The following is a 20384-nucleotide window of genomic DNA, read 5'->3' as shown; positions in this document are numbered from 1 at the left end:
GTCTTATAGGATGACCCACCGTCCAGGTTTGTCTGGACTGTCCCTGCGCTAGTCCTACATTTGGGGATAGTCATCAGTCCTGGGCAAGCTAGAATTTCTGATGACTATGCAAAATAATATTTTGAATTGGTTTTACCCTACTATACACAATACATATACATACATACTTACACATATTCATATACAACCTCAAAGGTAAGGTTTTCTGTTTCCTTGGGAACTCTGCCCTCTTTTGAACACAGAGCTAGAAGCTTTGGTATTTTGTGAGCATTATTAACACTTGAAAATGTCAGCTCATTCATTCAACAAAAACTCACTGAGTGCTCTTGGTGTGTCAGTCTCCCTGCCAGGTGTTGAGAAGTAGCATCCTATTTCTATTGTTTTGTTGTTGTTGCTGATGCTGGTGGTGGTAGTGGTGTATGTGTAGCATACTGCATTTCATTGTTATTTATCTGTGATTTCCAGCAGACTATAAAAGTCCTTCAGCCTTTTATGTCCTCAGGACTTGGATAGCCTAGCAGACCTCTTCCATCCTTCAGTTGTTTGGCAATGTATCCCTCAGGCTTGTCTGCTGTTCTCAGGTTTCTGCTTCTGACAGTGAGCAGAGGGACTTGTGAGTTATTTCCTGTCCACACCCCCCCCCCCCAGTGTGGACATCAGCATAGGGCCTGAGCTACTGAAGGAATGTGAGGGAGGGTGAGAGGGACCCACAGAGGGTGACAGTCACAGAGAGGGTAAGAAACAAGGTTCACAGATCTCCCTCCCCAACCTTAGTGCTGGTTGGGGGGGGGGGAATGGGCGGGAAGAATGCTTTTCTTGAGTGGATCTGTGAAAGAATTCAAATACCTATCTGGCTTGGCCTGCACTAATTGCATTACCTTTCTGAGTCCTTAGAGTTGTCAGGTACTACACAGAGGGCAGAGTGAGGCTGAACTGGACACATTCAACACATTCCCCAGAGCCCACCTTGTATGAGGAGAAGAAACAGAGGTCCGAGGTGGCAACAGGGCAAGCCACCTACAGCAGGCAGGACTGGAGCGAGGGAGGAGATACAGAGCAGAGGAAAGCTTTGTGGATGAGGTGACGGGCAAGGTAGGGCTTCTTGGAGGGGTTTGGAGTTTGGGCTAGAACAGGAAATAGGTGTCAGGGAAAAGAAATCAAAAGGCAGAGAGACCCTGGGCATATGTGGGGAATGGCAGCCTGTAAGGATTGGCTAGAATGTCTGGAACCTGATCTAAGAGGTCAGGACAAACTCAGCAGTCCCTGATTGTCATTGGATGGAGGACAAAGGATGTTCTTCTACCACAACAAATAACCTTAAGAGTGAGGGGGGGCAGAAAAGCTACAACAAAGGGTCAACAAATACCACAATGGTACTTAACAAGACACTATGTGGAAAATGAACTATATATCTTGTAGGTGGGGAAGGGAGGGAAAAAATGGAAGAGAATTATACTCATTACTTGGTTCATATAGCTGTAACCCCTCTGTATAACAACACTACCATAAGAAAAAAAATTTAAAGAGTGAACTTCTCAGGGACCCCACACGGTATGGGACACTGGGGCAGAGGGTAGACCAGATGTTTGCCTCAGCCTCTTCACTGCTAGGGACAGCTTGAGAGAAATAACACATGGAATTCAGGGGGCCTCTGGTTCTGGCCCACCGGCTTCATGACACTCCTCACATGCACTCCTTTCATATGCTGAGCACCAGTGCAGACGTGCCAGCACACCCAGCCTGCCATAACACCACCCAATCATGCTGCACCATGCTGTGACATACCACCACATCATGATACCACATCATGGCATGTCACAGCCCCCATGCTAATACCAGGGTACTTCACTGTGCCATGCTACCATGCTGTACCACAACAGCTCATCTTTGTAAGAGTGAGAGTGCCTCTTTCTCCACCCATCTCTAGTGAACCCTTGGTCATTCTCCTGCCATCAGCCAGAGGTTCTGGTTCCTCTCTCAGTGAAGCCATCTGTCTGGGACTCACTAAAGCAGAATCAGTCCCTTCTTCCCTTTCTGCATATGCTGCAGTGAGGCTGTCTCTCCATCATGATCTTTATGACAGTTCTTGCTGTCACGCTTGTCTCTCTTATTAGACTGAAAGGTCATTAAGAGAAGAAGCCATACTTATTTATCTTCATTCCTAGAGCTTACACCACGCGTGGCACATTGTAGATATTAGAAAAAAAATTACTGCGTAATTTGACTATGTTTAGTAAAGTAGCAGAAAGAACAATAGACTGGGAGCCAAGAGCCTTGAATAAAAATCCCAGTCCTACAACCAAAAAAAAGTTACCTGATTCTTTGGAGAGGAGCTCTCCACCACACAGGGATATGGGATGACAATATTGCATAGATTTGTCTTAGCAGACTCTATTATGTTCCTGAAGCATTACAGCTGTACTTCTGTCCATCATGCTTACTTGCCCATAATTACTTATTCAGAGGCCTTAGGTAAAGATTAGATATTACTACCATAGGGAGTATGCTGTGTGACAGATGTCATCAAGTGCAAGATAGGCATCTTTGAAACAGAAGTCCAGTGGACTTGAAACTCACCAAGATTCCTGGAGAGTTCAAGGCCATTATAAAAACCCAAGGACCCACAATCGCACTGGATTTCGCCTCTAGACTGTACTCTCCATGAGAATGGAGTCCTTGTCTGTTCATCCTGACTGTGCTGCTTCAGCTAGCCCAGCATCTGTGCATCATGCAGACCCCCATTACTTGCCCTCTGTCGGCCTTGATTTCCTTGTTTCAAAAAAAAATGAAGGCTCCATTTTCAAAGTGCTTTATTCTATAAGTGATGAAACCTATAAACCTCCTCTAGCATGAGGGTAGGCAGTAATAATATTGAAGGCAATTGAGGAATCATAATATTAAAAGAGAAAGACAAAGCAAACATAGTATTTGATTCTGTGTCTACCAGATCCTCAGAGATAGAAGACACCCAGAGAAATGAGATGAATCAAATAAGCCAAAAGTATGGACAAAACACAGAGCAGGAACCACAGGACTAACCTTTTCTCTTGGCTCTCTATCTAGAAAGTAACCTTTAGGTAAGAGATCAAAGAGTACCTGGGTTTTGAATGAGGCCCTCTTTGCCAAAAGTACTGGAGGGGCCTAGGCACATTTAGACTTCTCAAGCTTCTCTGGACTCTCCTTTATCAGCCTGTGGCATGCCCCAAGCTACCTGAAGTGATGGTTATCATGGTAAACACTCCAAATGGAGGTACCTATGTGCCCCAGTTCCACAGAAGAAATTGCCAAGTGGACTTGGAGTAAAACAGCTGCAACTGCTGTTGCTGTGGCAGGCTAGTTGCTGACACAGGAGTGTGTGTTGAAGTATTTGGGTCTTTCCATTCGTCCAAGAGGGACATTCCTTTTCCCTCTCTGTGCTTTTTTGATAAAGTTCCACCTTCTGCCTGAAATGCCTGCCACTCTGTTATCTTGGCCCACTTCAGATCTGGTGTGGATACCTCTTCCAGTGAGAAGCCCACACTGGCCCTCTTGCCTATACTTCTGCAGCATTTTATACAATCCCATCCTGATGCTCCTGGATCTTAATGACCACCTCTGCAGCTACATGATTAGCAGCTATATTCGGGCTTGCCCTGGTCTCCAGAATCTTCTGCCTGGTTCTGACACAGAGCGGCTGCTCAATAAACACATGCTATGAGCAAACTAAAAATCTTTACTCACAAGGGAGAAAGATAAAAACAAGTTGATATCACAGTTTAAGTAAAATCCACCCACGGACTTCTTACAAGAAAAAACCATGGTCTATGAAGCTGGAACTTCATTTGCTGTATCTTCTATAACCACAGAGACTAACTTTAAATAACAATTTCTTCAACATGAAGGAAATGTTGGGCACTGTTCAAATATACCACAAGGAGGCCTCAAATTTTGTAAATATTTTCAACAATAAAAGTTGGAATGAAAGCTATAAACTCAACTACAAATTGACTAGAAAATAAAATTAACCATATACTCACCCCACCCTGCCTAGTCCCCCTTTCCTGATCTCTTCCATTTACTAAACATTCCATGTTTTATGTCAATATACTAACGTGTTAACAAGTGAATGGATGGATAATTCTGAAATGTGAAGAAGGAAGTTTTTTTTCTTCTGTCATTTCTCACTCTGAGAATCAGAGAGACCTCAGCTTTGTAGTTTGCCTTCCATCTTGAACCTTCTCCTCTTCCCTCCCCTCTTTTCCTCTCCAGTTCTCTTCTCCTCCCTTCCTTCCTTCCTTCCTTCCTTCCTTCCTTCCTTCCTTCCTCTTCCTCCTCCTCCTTCTTCTTCAGGTACTGGGGCTTGAGCTCTAAAATTCGTACTCTGACTTGATTTTTTAACTCAAAGCGGCTACACTCCCACTTAAGACACACCCTTACTTCTGCCTTTTTGCTTTACTGATTGACTGGAGAATAAGGGTCTCCCAGATTTGTCTGCCCAAGCTGGATTAAAACCACAATTCTCACGTCTCAACCCCCTGAAGAGCTAGCATTATAAGCATAAGCCATAGGTGCTCAACTGAACTGATGGTTCCTCATGTGTTAGAGGATACAGAAGCTTCTGAATTCCCAAGGATTCTACCAAAACTCTGGAAGCTTAAGATACAAACTCCATTCAGGGCTGGGAAGGTGGCTCAGTGGTAGAGTGCTTGCCTTGCATGCATGAGACCCTGGATTCGATTCTTCAGCACCACATAAGCAAAAAGAAAAAAGCCGGAAGTGACGCTGTGGCTCAAGTGGTTGAGCACTAGCCTTGAGCTGAAGAGCTGAGGGACAGCACCCAGGCCAAGAATTCAGGCCCACAACCTGACCCAAAACAAACAAACAAAAAACTCCCTTCAACCAAGAGGGGTTTTTTTGTTACTATTCAAAAGCAAAGACTACCACTTTTGTACTACAGAATGGCCGTAAGGACCAAGTCTAGAAAAGCTAGCACTAAGAGGACAAGTCAGTAACTACCCACTCTTTAATCACTCCGATTAAAGAAAACTAGTGAGTCTTAAAGCATAGGGGGGAAACTAAAAGGCAATGAGAGGACTAGTGCATTAGGCCAACTAGAAGGAGTAAGTTTCTGGTGAGGAGAATCAGGGTCAATCTCAGTGCCATACTTTAGTGCACACTTCTACCTGGAGAATTCCCTTAACTGCCTACCTTCTCTCATGCCTCCTCTGCCACTCAGTGATTATTTCTTTGGGACCTTTGCCAGCTCTTCTAGTCACCATTCCTGTGAAGTGGTCATTGCGCAGCCTGGCCCAGGTGCTACTTACTGTGTTGTCTTGTGATGGCATCTTAGCACCCTAGCCTGTTGCAGTAGACTCGGAGCTTCTATCTGACCTGTGGATTGCCAGGGCCTGTCACCAGCTATGTTCACTCCACTGTCAGCTGAACAACACACTGGCTCTTTCACTTCCACCAGACCTCTGTGACCCAAAAGGAAATGACTTGTGAGTGTGAAAGATTGTTTAAGAGGTCAACAAATGTATTTCCTTGTGCAGAAATAACAATGGGACTGGCTCAGGTCTTGTCTTCCAATCTGGCTTTCATAAAATTGAGCTCAAAACCATTTACCTAAACTCAGCTAGCTCTGCCTGCCTTTTTGTAAAATCTATTCAGTACTAGTTTTTTTTTTTACATTTTTATTAACCAAACGCTAGGCAATATATTTTTATTATAAAAAATGCACATATAAAGGTAGTGGGAGCTGGATTTAGTGCTTCGTATCTGTAATCTAGCCACTCTAGAGGCTAAGATCTGAAGGAAAGTCCACAAGACTCTTATCTCCAGTTAGCCAACATAAAGCTGAAAGTGAAGGTGTAGTTCAACTGTGAGAAAAAAGAAGAAGCTGAGGGACAGTATCTTGACTCTGAGGATCAAGTCCTAGCACTGGCAAAAATAAATAAATAAAATGAAGTGAGAGCAGTGTTAGAATAAATCTCATGTGGGCATCACCCAGCTTCTGTACCTCTACACTAATTTCATTTATGGTCACTGAGTTGTACTGAAGCAAATTCCAGGTATCATGTCAATCAAGTACTTTTCTTGTATGTGGATTCTGGTACTGGGGCTTGAACTCAGGTCCTTGCACTCTTCACTTGGTATTTTTGCTTAAGGTTGGTGCTCTACCACTTTAGCCACACTCCACTTCAGCCTTTTGCTGGCTAACTGGAGATAAGAGTCTCATGGACTTTTCTGCCTGGTCTGGCTTTGAACCTTAATCCTTAGATCTCAGTTTCCTGAGTAGCTAGGATTATAAGTGTAAGCCACAAGCTCCCAACCAAGCAAGTACTTTTTGAATTGAACTGCATTCATAAGAAGGATGAAAATAAATTCAAATCATATGGAACCTCTTTCTAGGGTTACTTCCCAGTAAGTGGGATTTCAGAGAGGAGAAATGAAAACCCTTTGAAATTATACTACATACTTCTTCAAAGTAAAAACCAAGAGTGAGTGTTGTGTGCAATGTCAGTACTGACTTTTCAGAGACCAAAGCCTCTAGGCTCTCTTTGGAACAAAGATGCACCAAAGGCTAGAGCTAGAATCATCAGAAGGACCAGCTTTCTGGAGTGCCTTTTACTCCTGTGCTAAATACTATATTCTACATCCAGACACATGCCCACCCCAACCCCTCGCTCACTCCCACCTAAAAGCACACACACAAGGGGAATAACACCTACACACCCTACTCTCCCTCATTCACCACAGCTGCCTGGTTCTGGCAGTTGTGGTCTAAACACTTTGGAGCTCAAAGAACCCCAGGACCAGAGAGTTTTTCTTTGTCAAGTAGCAAGCACATTGCTTCACAGAGACTCAGATCTCTGATTCCTGAAGGGATAGCTACAGGAGAAATCAAAGTATCCATCCCAAGCCAGGCTCCAGGAGCTCATGCTTATAATCCTAGCTACTCAAGAAGCTGAGGTCTGAAGATCAGATTAGATCAGATCAGTTCGAAGTCATCCTGGACAAGAAAGTCCATGAGACTCTCATCTCCAATTAACCCACAAAAATAAATAAACAAAAAGTTTGAAGTGGAGTATGTCTCAAGTGGTAGGGAGCTAGCCTTGAGCACAAAAGCTCAGGGACAGCAGCCAGGTCCTTAATTCAAGCCCCAGGACCCACGCATGCATATATGCATAGGCACACACAGCACAAAGAATTCCCATGTAGTCATCACCCAACTTCTCCTGGGCTAACATCTTATGTAACTGTAACACAATAACCAAAAACTAGGAATTTAACCTCGATAATAAGACTATGATTTAATTTACATACTTTGTTATGGCTTCACTAGCTGTCTCTTTAGTCTCTTACCAGGTCCAGAATCCAGTCTAGATTACACAAAGTATTTTATTTTATTTATTTTTTTTTTTTTGGGTCCGGTCGTGGGGCCTGAACTCTGGGCCTGGACACTGTCCCTCAGCTCTTCAGCTCAAGGCTAGCGCTCTACCATTAGAGCCACAGCGTCACTTCCAGCTTTTTTCTTTTTGCTTATGTGGTGCTGAGGAATCGAACCCAGGGCCTCATGCATGCAAGGCAAGCGCTCTACCACTGAGCCACCTTCCCAGCCCCCACAAAGTATTTCAGTTGTCACTCCTGTAATCTGAGACAATCAGCCCATCATTCCTCATCTTTCATTACCTTGACACCTTTGAAAAGTACTAGCCAGTTTTAAATTTTTTCTGTTGTTATTAGAAAGGTGATATACAGAGGGGTTACAGTTACATAAGTCAGGTAAAGAGTACATTTCTTTCTGGACAATGTCACCCTCTTCCCTCGCTCTCTCCCAGTTTTTCCCTTCCATCTCCACCCATAAGTTGTATAGTGCATTTTCAACATAGTGTCTAGTGATTATCACTGCTGCATTTGTTCACCCTTTGTCTCTCCATTTCTGTGCCCTTCCTTGCCCTTCCAAAGACATAAATGAACAAAAACGACAACAAAAACAACACCAAAAACAACACCAAAAACAAAACCTCTTCTTTCTATTTCCTAGAGTACACTTCGATAAATATTATTTTATATGATCAGAGGCATAGCCAGTTACTTTGTAGAAGGCCCCTTAACTTGAATCTCTTTTAATATTTAAAAAGCTTCACAAATCACTTAGTACTTTTTCACCTGGCTGCTCTTTTATATCTTTTACAACAAACTTTAAAAAAAAAAAAAAGAAAAAAGAAACAAAACTGGTATTGTGCTTTAAAAAATAAAGTTTCCAAACCCTCAAATGACTGTAGCTATATTTTTGAGTACTCTGTTGATTCAGGATATGCTCCGTGACAAGGAAACTGCACGACACTAAAGGGAACTTTGATTCTGTTCATCATAATAGCTTTTTCTGAAGCCCGTGTGTGGAGGCTGAGATCTGAGAATGGCAGTTCAGAGCCAGCCTGGTAAGGAAAGTTCATAAGGCTCTTATTTCCAACTAACCACCAAAAAGCCAGAAATGGAGCTGCGGCTCAAGTGCCATAGCACCAGCCTTGAGTAAAAGTTAAACAACAACATCTAGGCCTTGAGTTCAGGCCTCAAGATTGGCACGTGCGTATGCCAGAAGTGGAGGTATGCATAAAGTGGTAGAGTGTCATTCTTGAGGGAAAGTATATGGAAGAGAGCAAAGTCTTGAGTTTAAGCACCCATACTGGCATGAAAACAAAACAGAAGAAAAAGCTGTATCTTCCATTGTTCTTCAAACGTCTTCTTAGCTATTTGAAAAACGGTCAGCATACCTGTGAGATAATTTGTATTTAGTTGACAGATAATGCCTGGGATGTTAATTTCATTTACCCCTATATCTGTAGGAAGCTCCTCCCCAGCCCCAGTCTGCAGCTTAAAGTTATATATACAAACCAAAGCAGAAATTCTCAAAGAAAGTTTGAAGAAGAAAATAGTGAGGGACAAGGTCAGATGTCAACATCCAGTAAACGTGTATTATATGCTGGTGATTTTTGTATTATATATACTTGCATTCCACAAGGAAATAAGTGTTTTCCATGCAATACCTCGAGCCCCACAATATTATCTATAATGGAACTATTACGATCATTTGAATTCCAAAGCAGAGGAAATTAGAACCCCAAGTCTGTGAATGACTCATCCAATGTGACACTTCTACACAGCAACACTGTAATTTGGAGGCCTAACTTTGAAAATCCCATGGTCTAGCTTCTTGGTCTTTTCAGCTAAGATCAAGAGTCTTAGCCAAAATCTCCATGGTTTTAATCTATCAGACTACTTTGCTCCTGAAACATCTCTGACTCTTGGTTTCCATTGTTTCTACACCTGGGAACAGTCTTCATTTCCCATTTTACAAAGTCTTTCACCAATTTAGTGGTGAATGCCTGTTATCCCACTATGCCAGACTCCTTCAAGGTAGTCTTTGGTGCTCTGTTCTTTGAGTGCATCAGTTTCCCCTGATGCAGTAAAACAAGGACAGCAGAACTGGAAGGGGTTTGGGTAGTCCTGGGCACAGCCTTCTCCTTTTATAAGTGAGGAAATAAGGACAATAAATCATTGCCACTATTTATTGAGCATGTACTGATGGCTCGGGCAGTATTTGTGATCTTGTGCCATTCAGTTCTCACAGCTACCCAAAGAAGGCAGAACTATAGCTGTCAGAGGAGAGACTTTACTTGAGAATAGTTATGAATACTGGAACATGAAGATGTCATTCATCTTAACCCTACAGGAAGGCTTCAAAGGTCAAGTAACAGAAGGTAGCATTGAAGTTTGGATGTGCCATGGAGCAGGCTTTAGGAAAGCCCCTCCAACTTGGATGCTATAGCATAAAGACAGTAAACAGTCCAGAATTTCAGTTAATCTATGTGAACATGTTTGAGGTGTGTTTTGTTTTGCAGACTTTTGTGTACTTGTTTCTACATGGTTTAATGGAGGAATTTTTTTAACTACACATACAAATCATAATCAGCAGTTAAATCAAAAAACAAAAAAATTACTTGGAAAGTAGAAAGCCAGGAGTAAGCCATAACTGGAACCATGGAATGGGTAATAATGATGGTCAATGTTGATTAATCCATTGGATCAAACGGTACCCTATGGTGGAGATGGTAGAGGAGAGGCAGAGAGTACATAGAAACTTTCTGTATTTGCTGATCAATTTTTACTTTAAAACATACAGAATAAAGTCTATTAGAAATAACAGATGCAAATGTAAACAAATTAAGATCAACAAGTTCTAGCTAGTTATTGGTGTATATCCAAAAAGTCTGACGCCTTCTCTTTTTGTTTACAAAGGAGATTGGCAGCATGAGAAAGGTGTTAAAGACATTACCACAGTGAAATTTTTTCTCTTAAGTATAGTTATAAAGTATGAAAACACACAGAAGGAACAAGTCTCACTTGAGGGTCAATGTTATTTAACATCATGACTGTTTAAGGGTATCCATCTAATACCAGGTCTTCACTAGTCGAATGATGACGCTAATGTTGGGAAATCATTATCTCTGTGCTTCTACAAACTCTTCTGCATGCTGGGATTTCTCTCCACCCATGGGAACTAGGCTCAGGAAGAGTGTCCTTCTACACAATTGTGCCAACCAGGAAGTAATTCTTAATCATATCAGGGCCATGGTGGTACTGGTGGAAATAGGTAAAAGACAACTCTGTTGGAGTCTGGACCCCAGGGAACAGAGAACAGAGTTCAGCTGAGACAAACAACATAGAGGTAGAAAACCTGCTAAACAGAGATTTACCCCTGGTCTAAATGTGCACAGAATCACCTGAGATGTTACTGTCATCCAAATATAATCTTAGAATGTGTGCATTTTTAAGGTAGTAGTAAGATAAGAGCAGCAGGAAGGGTAACTGTGTGATGAGGAAGTCCCATTCCAGGTTCCTGACACACACTTCTGGAACAGGTCAAACAGTGGCTTCAACTTAGGAGCAGTAGTTGTGTGATTAGTTCTTTAATACACTGTGTCAACTCCTTACAAATACTGAAATTCAGTTCTGTATCTCTGTGTTATAAACAGGGAAGTTAAATAAGTAGCCCAAGATGACAATTGAGAGGGAACCAAAATGGGAATGAAATCCACATCCTTCTGTTTCCAAAGCCTATATGTTCTTCCCATCCATCTAGAACAGATGAAGAAAGATCTATTCTTGGCAACATGGTCTTAAGCCAGGGTAATATTCACTATGATTACAAAAATCATTATTACTTGTCATTATAAAATCAGAAAAAATGAAGTTGGATAAGAACAAGGGATCATCCATATCCTCTTTGTTTGACCCTTTATTATTACTGCTATTATTATTATTGTTATTACTATTATTATTTTGACTGGTAGGATTTGGACTCTGGCCTTACTTTTACCAGGCAAGCACTAGACCACTCACCCTGCCCCCTGACTCTTTGTTTTTGCTTTAGTTATATATCATGTAGGGTCTTTTGTTTTTCACCAGCTCCAACCTCAGATCCAATCCTCCTACCTCTGTCTCCGGTGTAGCTAGGGTTATAGGTGTGCACCACCTATAACTCTTTTTGCCTCAACTACTCCAGATTGATTTCTTCCTATCTCTGTGTCCTGCATAGCTGAGATTACAAGTACACACCACTATTTCTGGCCATTGTGTAGCACTTTAATTTACACAAACTTGTACACAAATAGACATACGCCCATTCAAATGTACCTGTAGCATGCACATACCAAGGATCAAAGATAAAATGGTTTATCTGGAATGAACACAAGCTGAGAGGAAGGGAAAAAGAACAACACAGACTTTGTCCCTTCCACACACAGTATATTGGCCATGAGGGTGGCTTCAAGAAGGCTCTTTAGGTGTTGATTCTCTTCAACTCCATCCAAATCAACCTTTCCATAAAGGAGGAAAATAACTTGATCCATCCTCAACAATTCTGTGGAGAAACTTCTGGAGAAATCTTCATAAGAACAATTGGCCGAGTCTGGGACTGAGGCTTATGTGTTCTCTTCTGGGGCAAGAGATTATCCCTTGAATCAAAATTCTGGACTTAGCAGAGGTCCCCTTCTTTTTTTCTGATGGCATCTACCTGTAGCTCAAACTGTTGCCTAACTAATTTATACCATTTTTCTATTTTGTAATGAGACAGTCTCCCCAGTATGTATTCCGCTTTTGCTTTTAAAACCTACACAGAGGTTGATATCAAATGTGTACTATTTGTAATACACAAATACAAATGCTAGCTTTTACATATAGTACATCTCAGGAGGGGGATGGAATGAAGCTCGAACCATACAGTATTCACTTGCCAACTCCTTTACATCGGGGCTCACTTCCAACTTGGCTGCCTTCCCAGCAAACAAGAAACAGCTCACTCTCTTCCCCACATTCCTTTGAGTATCTCCTTCCCCTTCATATAGACCCCATCCCCCAACTCACAGGCCACAGCTGAACTTCTAAGGTATACCATACTGTCTTTTCTCTAGAAAAGAGAAAGAGAGAAAGAAGGAGAGACAGAGACAGAGAGACAGACAGTGAGAGGGGGCAGAGAGATTCCCAGCATCTCTGCTTTCTTTTTCTAGACAGTCTTCAAATTTATATTTCACAATCTTCTTTCCTACCAGGCTTATTAAGTAGCTCTCTGTATGAGGGGCTCACTAGAAGCCATACCCAGTAAGTCAGCCAACCCATCCCAAAAGGATGCAGGCTGCCAAGTGAGAGCCTACTCCAAAGCACATCAACAGACTGATTTGGGAACAGCTGCACATGTCATGTGTCATGACTGTGTATCTCCCACCCATCCATCCCTGCTTCTGACAATGTGAGACACGAGCAGTCTCAATGTTTTATTCCTGTATTTGCATGAAGATGTGCACATGTCAGTAGCATATACTGTGTGCAAGTCAGTAATATGTAGACAAATCAGTGGAGTAATCAGAGACCAGATAGTGGGGTCTGAACATCCTTACACCATCTCCCAAGAAACAACAAGAGCCTGGGTAAGGACTTTGAATGAAGAAAAAGTCTGTGGAGTTTGCAGTAGGACCAGGGCTAGTGGAAGTAGGAACTAAATGGCAACAATGGGAAAAACTGAAAAGTAACTAGGTTCCCCATTTTCTAGGATGGTTCTTTGTCCTTGGGTACACTATAGTATCTGTTGCCTATTGGCCATGAAAGGCTTACTTTCCTATCATGATATGCATCTGGTGACAATTCACAATTGCAGTAATCATGTGAATGTCAACAATTTGAACATTCTATAAGCACAGAGCAGAAACATCTTTGAAATCCTTTCTAAAGCTATATTGTATATGCCATGGAATAAGTATCCTGGGACAAGATATTCTAACATGAGATGAAGTCTTGAATTGGAGAGAGCTCAGGGTTCACTTACTTTTCAGTTTTAAAAATTATTTTTGGAGAAAGGTTCTTCCTATGTATCCCAAGCTGGCCTGGAACTTTGGAACTAGTTATGTAGGTCAGGCTGGCATCAAAATCAGAATCCTCCTATAAACATTCTCCTGGTGTGAGCCAGTAGGCCCAGTGATTTCTTCTTGCTTAGACTGAAAATCTTTCTGACTGGGTGCCAGTAGCTCATGCCTGTAATCCTACCTACTCTGACCTGAGAATCATGTTTCAAAGCCAACAGGTACAGGAAAAGTCTGTAAAACGCTTATTCAATTAACCACCAAAAAGCCAGAAATGGAGTCATGACACAGTGGTAGAGCACTAACCTTGAGTAGTAATCTTCAGATACAACACCTGTCCACAGGCTCTGAGTTTAAGCTCCAGGATTGGCATGTGCATGTGTGCGTGTGTGCGCATGCACGTGCACGTGCACACGCACACACACACACACACACACACACACACACACACACACACACACACACACACACACACACACACACACACTTCTCTGGACCCAAGAGCAATCTCATTATGAAATTCAACTCTCTCAGTCTCAGAAGAGATTTTGAGGATCATATAGCCCTAGTTATTCATAAGATTCCCCTTCCAAAGAAGCCTATACTTGTTTTTTGTAGAATATTTCTTTCATAGAATACTTTCTACTATCAAACTGATTTTCCTGGAGATGCCCTCCTTGGACAAGACAGTGCGCTGTGTATCCCTTCTTCAAAGCATGCTTTCAGCATTCAAGACCAGTGAATGTTTTACTCCTGACTATTCCCTTTTCCCCAGGTCTCCTGTTTATTGAGCTACCTGTTCAATGAGCAAATATTTTAACAATTATTTATAGAGTATGAGGCATGAAGCAGGTGCCAGGCATTGGGTTAAGAGCTGATGATCCAGTGATGAATGAACTCACACAGGTTGCTTCCTCGGATATCCCTTTCTATTGTCTGCCTTGGACCAAGGCAAAAATGTCCTATTCTGGCCCTTCTTCAGCTATACCTGTTCCCAAGAGGGCAGTTTGCCAGGTCACTCCTCTTCTGGAATATGCTACTGGAATTCCTGCCCAGACTGCCATCAGCCTGCTTCTAGGACCTACAGCATTCTCTTCTTCAACTCTATAAATCTCTCTTCTAATCTGGGAGGTGGAGTAAAGAGCCATTGTTCTGGGGATAGTATGGATGGGCAAACCAGTGGGAGTATTCATATGTGTGGATCCAAAAGTTCACTTGTTTGGATGGTGGAATCAGCATGGAAAGATAATCAAAGTAGCCTATAGACAAAGGGCCAGACATCCTTCTTTGCCTAACACAGAATTCAGACAGATTCCAAAGTTCTTTATTTTTTATTTAAAATATGTCTTCCAGGTTGTTTTTAAAGGTGTATTTGTCAGGACAGGAAGGTAGTGTTTTGTATTTAAAAGTTCATTAACTGGCTTTATTACTTGTAAACATTTGATTGGCAGCATGTGAGCCTCCATGTGTAGTGTTGCCCTAAGGCCTATAACAGTTAGAGGATATCTGTTCTTGTGGAGACAGATATAAATGAAATAAACACACAAAGAAATGTAAGAAATAAACTCTAGTGCCTGGAAAGATAAGTACAGTGTCTGTGTCTCTCCTGCAATGTTAATCTTTATTCCCAGGGTTCTCAAAGCATCTTGACAAGCTCTTATCCAACTCCCTAATAATCCAACACACTGGCGAACACATTCCATGCTATTCTTGTCCTCTCTGAACACTCCCAGCCTCAAGAAAGTCAGAAAAGGGTGTTAAAATCCTGCTTTCTATATGGTCTAATACAGGTTCCACCTCACCGTGATCCAGTCTCCCATGGTGGATAGCATCCTTGGACCTAGCTTCAAATGCTTCCAGCAGCCCAGCTTGGCAGGCAGCTTTCCTTCTTTGTGAAAGTTTCTGTGCCTCCTCTCTCTTCTGCTTCTTTCTATCTAACCTCAGCCTTGCAGTCTCAATCTGTTTCTTTTCACTTGGTCTGCAGCAATAAGAGACAAGCCTTTCCTAACTAACTGGGGAAATGGAAACAAATTCTCCCTGCTCCTGTCTCTGTGAATAAGCACCCCACCCACTAGACTGCTTTTAAATGTGTCTCTCTTTCTTGTACTGATATTACTATAATTCACCCTGGCTCACTCTCTTGTGTGTTCTTGATCTCTGTCAGCCCTTGTGATGTCTGGGTTAGACTGTGCCATCCTAGAGGGTAGGGCCAAATTGATCGTGTACCTCTCGTCCCTGCTCAGCAAAGCAGCAGAGACAGAATGGCACTTAATAAAGAGTTTGGTGATGGAAGTAGAGGAACACTATACTATACCCCAAGCATTCTAAGTGAGAAAGAAATATCCACAGCCACAGCCAACCCTCCTCCCAGTCTGTGAGCTCAGGCACACGTTTTCAACAAAACCAAGGGAGCATTCTTTTATGTATGAGATAATAAGCACATTAACGCTACATTGTCACTACATGGCTCCCATGGTACTGGTTGGATGCTCAGAATAATCTTATGAAGGTGACTATCATTATTTTACAGGTGAGGAATCTGAAGCACGAAGAGGCTGTGTGATATGTTCAACCCTCTGGCTTCAGACACCTCAGTTTACCCACCATGATGCACTGTTCCTCATGGAACCCATAAGTGGAGAACAGAAAGGTGCCAAGAAGGCTCTTGAGCTACACTTTCATGGGTCCTTGACCCCTGTCTTACATGAATGAATGGGTGAGAAGAGAGTGGTACTCAGGAACTTTGCAGCATGGAATCAAGTGGGCTCTCCAAGTATTTCTACACAAATCATCCCTTTCTTTCTCCTTCTATCTTCTCTGTTGTTGCTCAGCTGCACTGAGTTTATTCATTTCTAGATTTTGAGCTTGCTCTTTTGTCCACCTGGAATGCTCTGCTCAGATCCACACATTGCTGGGCCCCTCTAGCCATTCAGGAGGCAGCTCAGATAGCACATCTTTAAGAAAGCTTTTCCCAATTGCTCTCTGGCTGTACCTGTCTCATCCTTTCCCTTTCATTCAAGGCTAACTCATTTGCCTCACTTTGTTTCATCATAACAGTCTACACTCCCTGAAAACACCTGATTTATCTACTAGTTTACTTGTCTATTTTTGTGTTTTCACTAGGGTAGCAGAAGAGCAGAGCTGTCATTTGTTTTGTCCACTCTTGGATATTTAGTACTGAGAACAGCATCTGGCATATCATAGGTTCCCAATAAACATTTCGTAAGTAGGAAATGCACAAATAAATGAACTGTAGAGTCCTTTGTAGAAACCTTCAAAGGTAGAACAAGTTGACTCTTCCTGTTGTCCCTCACCAAATATTTTGTAAGCCACTTGTGGGAAAAGACTAAGTCTTTATTCTTGGCATCATTTCAACTCCTAGAGCAATAGTATGTGGGGTGATGGGTGAGAGGGAAGGTTTTGTAGTTTCTTTGTTTGAGAAGAAAAAAGACCAAAACATTCAGCTACTGAGACTGCATACTATGCTCCCTCTAGGACCAGGTGTAAGCAATTGCTGGACAGCTCTCTCCCTGAATAGATGCCAAAGTACAGAAATCTCAGCCTGCCCAATTCTCCTTCTTCCTCCATCCTCACTCTTTTTTTCTCCATTGCCATTCCCTCTTTTTTGTCTTTCTTTATTATTGAAATGCTGGGAAGAAAGAGAAGAAAGTGGAAACGGATGTTCTCCACAGCCGGTATAACACTCACATCATTCTTACGATCACTACAACAGTAACCCATTAAAACCTCTTGGCTCATACACAAACAATCTTCTCTATAAATATAATGATCATAAGCAAGAAGGGCTTTATTTGACCCAGTCTTCATAGAGACAAGGCTTCCTAATCCTCTCATTCTTGTATAAGTGTGTTTGCCTTTTAATTCAAAGCTATGTCTATGACACCTAGTGAAACTAATGCGCAAAAAAGGAATGCCCTTACCCCTGACCAGACCTTGTGTCACAGGAGGACATTTCACAATATGGCTAATGAACTCTTTTTCTTTTTTGCAGAAAAATACAGCTTTTCCATCATCAAACCACATATTCATTATATATTAATCTCTTGCAAGGTATTTTCACATTCATTGTCTTCTGGCCTCTCCTGGAAGGCAAGGATGTGACTAGTAAATGGTATCTCACAGAAGTTGGCAAAGAAGCCCAGAGGGGTAATGCTATTTGAAGACATTCACACAGCAGGTGAGATATTATCCCAGGACCCAGTCCAAGTTCTGCCATTTTCTACAGATGAATGCTTTTGCCACAAGGCACACTCCCTGCACTCCTCAGCCAGCCCATGTGGGAGAAGAAAGACATAGCTTGCAAAGTTAAGAAGCTAAATCATTCTTTCTTTTGGAAAAGATGAAGTTCCTGATTTGGACAAGATCATGACCCAGAGCACCCCCAATGGGAGGTTCACTCTTGCCAAACACTCTACAGAGTTCTAGCAGAGAGGCTCAGCATTGGCAGTGGGGAAAAGAGCTAGAAGAAAGGCATAAACAGCCAACCTAGGTGTTTTATACATATGTGTGTGTGTGTGTGTATGCATATATATATATATATATATATATATATATATATATATATTTCTAGGACTCTGAGCAACATGTTTTTTGTTTTTTGTCAGTCGTGGGGCTTGAACTCTGGGCCTGGGCGCTGACCCTCAGCTCTTGAACTCAAGGCGAGTGCTCTACCACTTGAGCCACAGCGCCACTTCTGGTTTTCTAGTGGTTTATTGGAGATAGGAGTCTCACAGTCTTTCCTGACTGGGCTGGCTTTGAACCGCGATCCTCAGATCTCAGCCTCCTGAGTAGCTAGGATTACAGGCGTGAGCATCATGTTTTTAAATGCTTCAGGTGGTCCTCATCACAGCAAGCAAGAAGCTAGCCCTCAGCCTCTCAAAAACACTTATTTACCTGTAGTGAGATTTTTATCATGTCCCCTCATAATGTCCAAGCTACAGCTCCAGGCATCATCCAAGTTGAAAATGGTTTGTTCATTCATAGCAAAAAGAAAACAAAATACTGAAAATGTCATCTAAGCTAGCATCTCACAGAGCAAGTCCTCAGTAGGAGCCAGAGGCAATAGTGTGGCATCCTGCTACACTGCCACTTGTTCAAGGAGTAACTAGACTCTTCCCTCCAGGTCATGAAATTACTGAAGTGGCTGATGTGAGCACAGGACTCAGTCCACATTGGAATTCAATGTTCTTTGACCTGCATCAATCACTAGATCAGATTTGCAGGCAAGCCTTTTCTAAGCTGGGATTATTTCTTATTTTCAAATTTCTTGACTCGTGAAATATGAACACATGCTTCCCCACACTACAGCTACTGAAGTGTAAGTGCAGTAGTAAATGTGGTATTGGTGAAAGCCTGAATGGACAGGGTTGGGAGAAGCTTCCAGACTTAAGTTTAAGGAGGATTTGCTCCAGGAGGTACTTGTCACCCCCTATCCTGTATGGGGAAAGATTAAGCTTCACTCTTAGTTAATGTACTTCAGGCCTGAGAAGGGGGATAGATCGGCAGTGTTCTCCACTCTGGCCTTGACTTGCCTATCTGCTTTCAATATGGGGCAGCTTGAGACTAACAAAAAGTGTCTTGGCAAACAAAAGTAACCTCAAAGTGAAAAAAAACCCAGAACTATTGTATTTCCACATATAAGAAGAGGGGAAAAAAAAGATCCTCATTTTCAGAAGGGAAACAGTTTGAACAAGGGGTTGAAGATAGGCTGGGAAAAGTTTTACTAGCCTGAAATCTGCTGAAAGTATATCCTTACAACAAACATGAATGTACCACCAAGTCTCTTCATTTCAATTTCATTGCTTCTGTATCTTTCATTCTGAGGGTTTAAAAAAAAACAAATTTAAGGATGGAATCAGGGAAACTAGCACTGGGAGGAAAATGCAAGAACCAGAGTACAACAGAGCCACCAAATGACTCCATTAGGAATCAGACACCTGACTGGGCAAAACTTTGCCACATGCAACATCATTTTGGAGCTCTAACAACTTAAAATCCTTGATACTGGCACCAGCATAATGGCTCCTTGGGGCAAGCAGGTGAATAACAACCTGCAAGACCTGGATATCCCCCAAGGAAGCAAAAGGGAGAAAGTGACTCACCTGTTCTGGCCCCTGGAAGCAGATCCGACAGAGTGGAGTCCTCATGCCACTGTCCAAGCTACTGCCCAGTGAGTAGCAATCCTCAGCCTTCTCCTTACCGAAGTCATCTGAGGAGGCACTGCTGAGCAGCGAGGCAGGTGGTTCTGTGGCTGGGCCACCCCAGTCATCTTCCACGGAAGAAGGTGGCAACGGTGGTAGAGGTGGCAGAGGAGGGGTCTCCCTGCCCACCGCTTCTCGAGGGCTCCTCCAGCCTGCCCACCCCCCGGCACCTGGAGCCGGAAGGGTGTTGTTATTGGCTGCCAAACCAGGGAGCTGGGGGTCGCCGTGCATGGGCAGGGGCGCTGGAGGGGGGCGCCGCAGTAGAAAAACCTTCAGGTCATTGAAGAGCATGCGGCAGCGGCACTTGAGGAGACCTTGGTGGCGAAACATCTGGGGAGCTGGAATGCACAATCCACAGCAGCAGCACCACCACAGCAGCCCGCCCAGGGGCATCAGCATGTGCCCAGGAGAAGAACAGAACCCAGGAAAGGCAGCGGAAGTCTTTGAAGAGGTGGATAGGATAGGGTTTGGGGTCCACAGTGTTTCTGTGTTCTAGAAGGAATCTCTTGTCTCAATGGTTCTTCTTACAGTCAGTCCCTCTAAGCAGCAAATAAATTGCTCCCAGGACTGAGAACCATGAGCCAGGGATTCTGAAACCCACCTGGAAAAATGCAAAACAAACAAACAAAAAGTTTTTGTTGCCTTTGCAATCCCTCCCCTAACCTCAGACTTTGGCTCAAGGTATCTCCTTTCTGCCTGGGACCCCAGGACACTGGCAGGAGCAGAGCAATTGAAGAAGCATGAGAATTGGGTTGTTAGAGCCTTA

At 42.7% G+C, this 20384-nt stretch overlaps 1 protein-coding gene across 1 annotated transcript in view; it reads right to left on the bottom strand.

Annotated features, from left to right (window-relative positions):
• The window catches only part of Marchf4 (membrane associated ring-CH-type finger 4), a 97381-nt gene extending 77354 nt beyond the window's left edge, over window positions 1-20027 (bottom strand). Inside the window, exon 1 of the mRNA XM_070026718.1 lies at window positions 19520-20027. Within this exon, the coding sequence (XP_069882819.1) occupies window positions 19520-20017 (498 nt within the window). The 5' untranslated portion in view covers window positions 20018-20027. The remainder of the gene's footprint in view (window positions 1-19519) is intronic.
• Window positions 20028-20384: the final 357 nt, after the last annotated feature.

Source organism: Dipodomys merriami, unplaced genomic scaffold (assembly GCF_024711535.1).
Source record: "Dipodomys merriami isolate MVZ:Mamm:240054 unplaced genomic scaffold, mDipMer1.0.p SCAF_1, whole genome shotgun sequence".
Taxonomy (NCBI): Eukaryota; Metazoa; Chordata; class Mammalia; order Rodentia; family Heteromyidae; genus Dipodomys; species Dipodomys merriami.
Note: the sequence above shows the minus strand (reverse complement) of the source record. Positions and strands in the feature narration are given on the sequence as shown.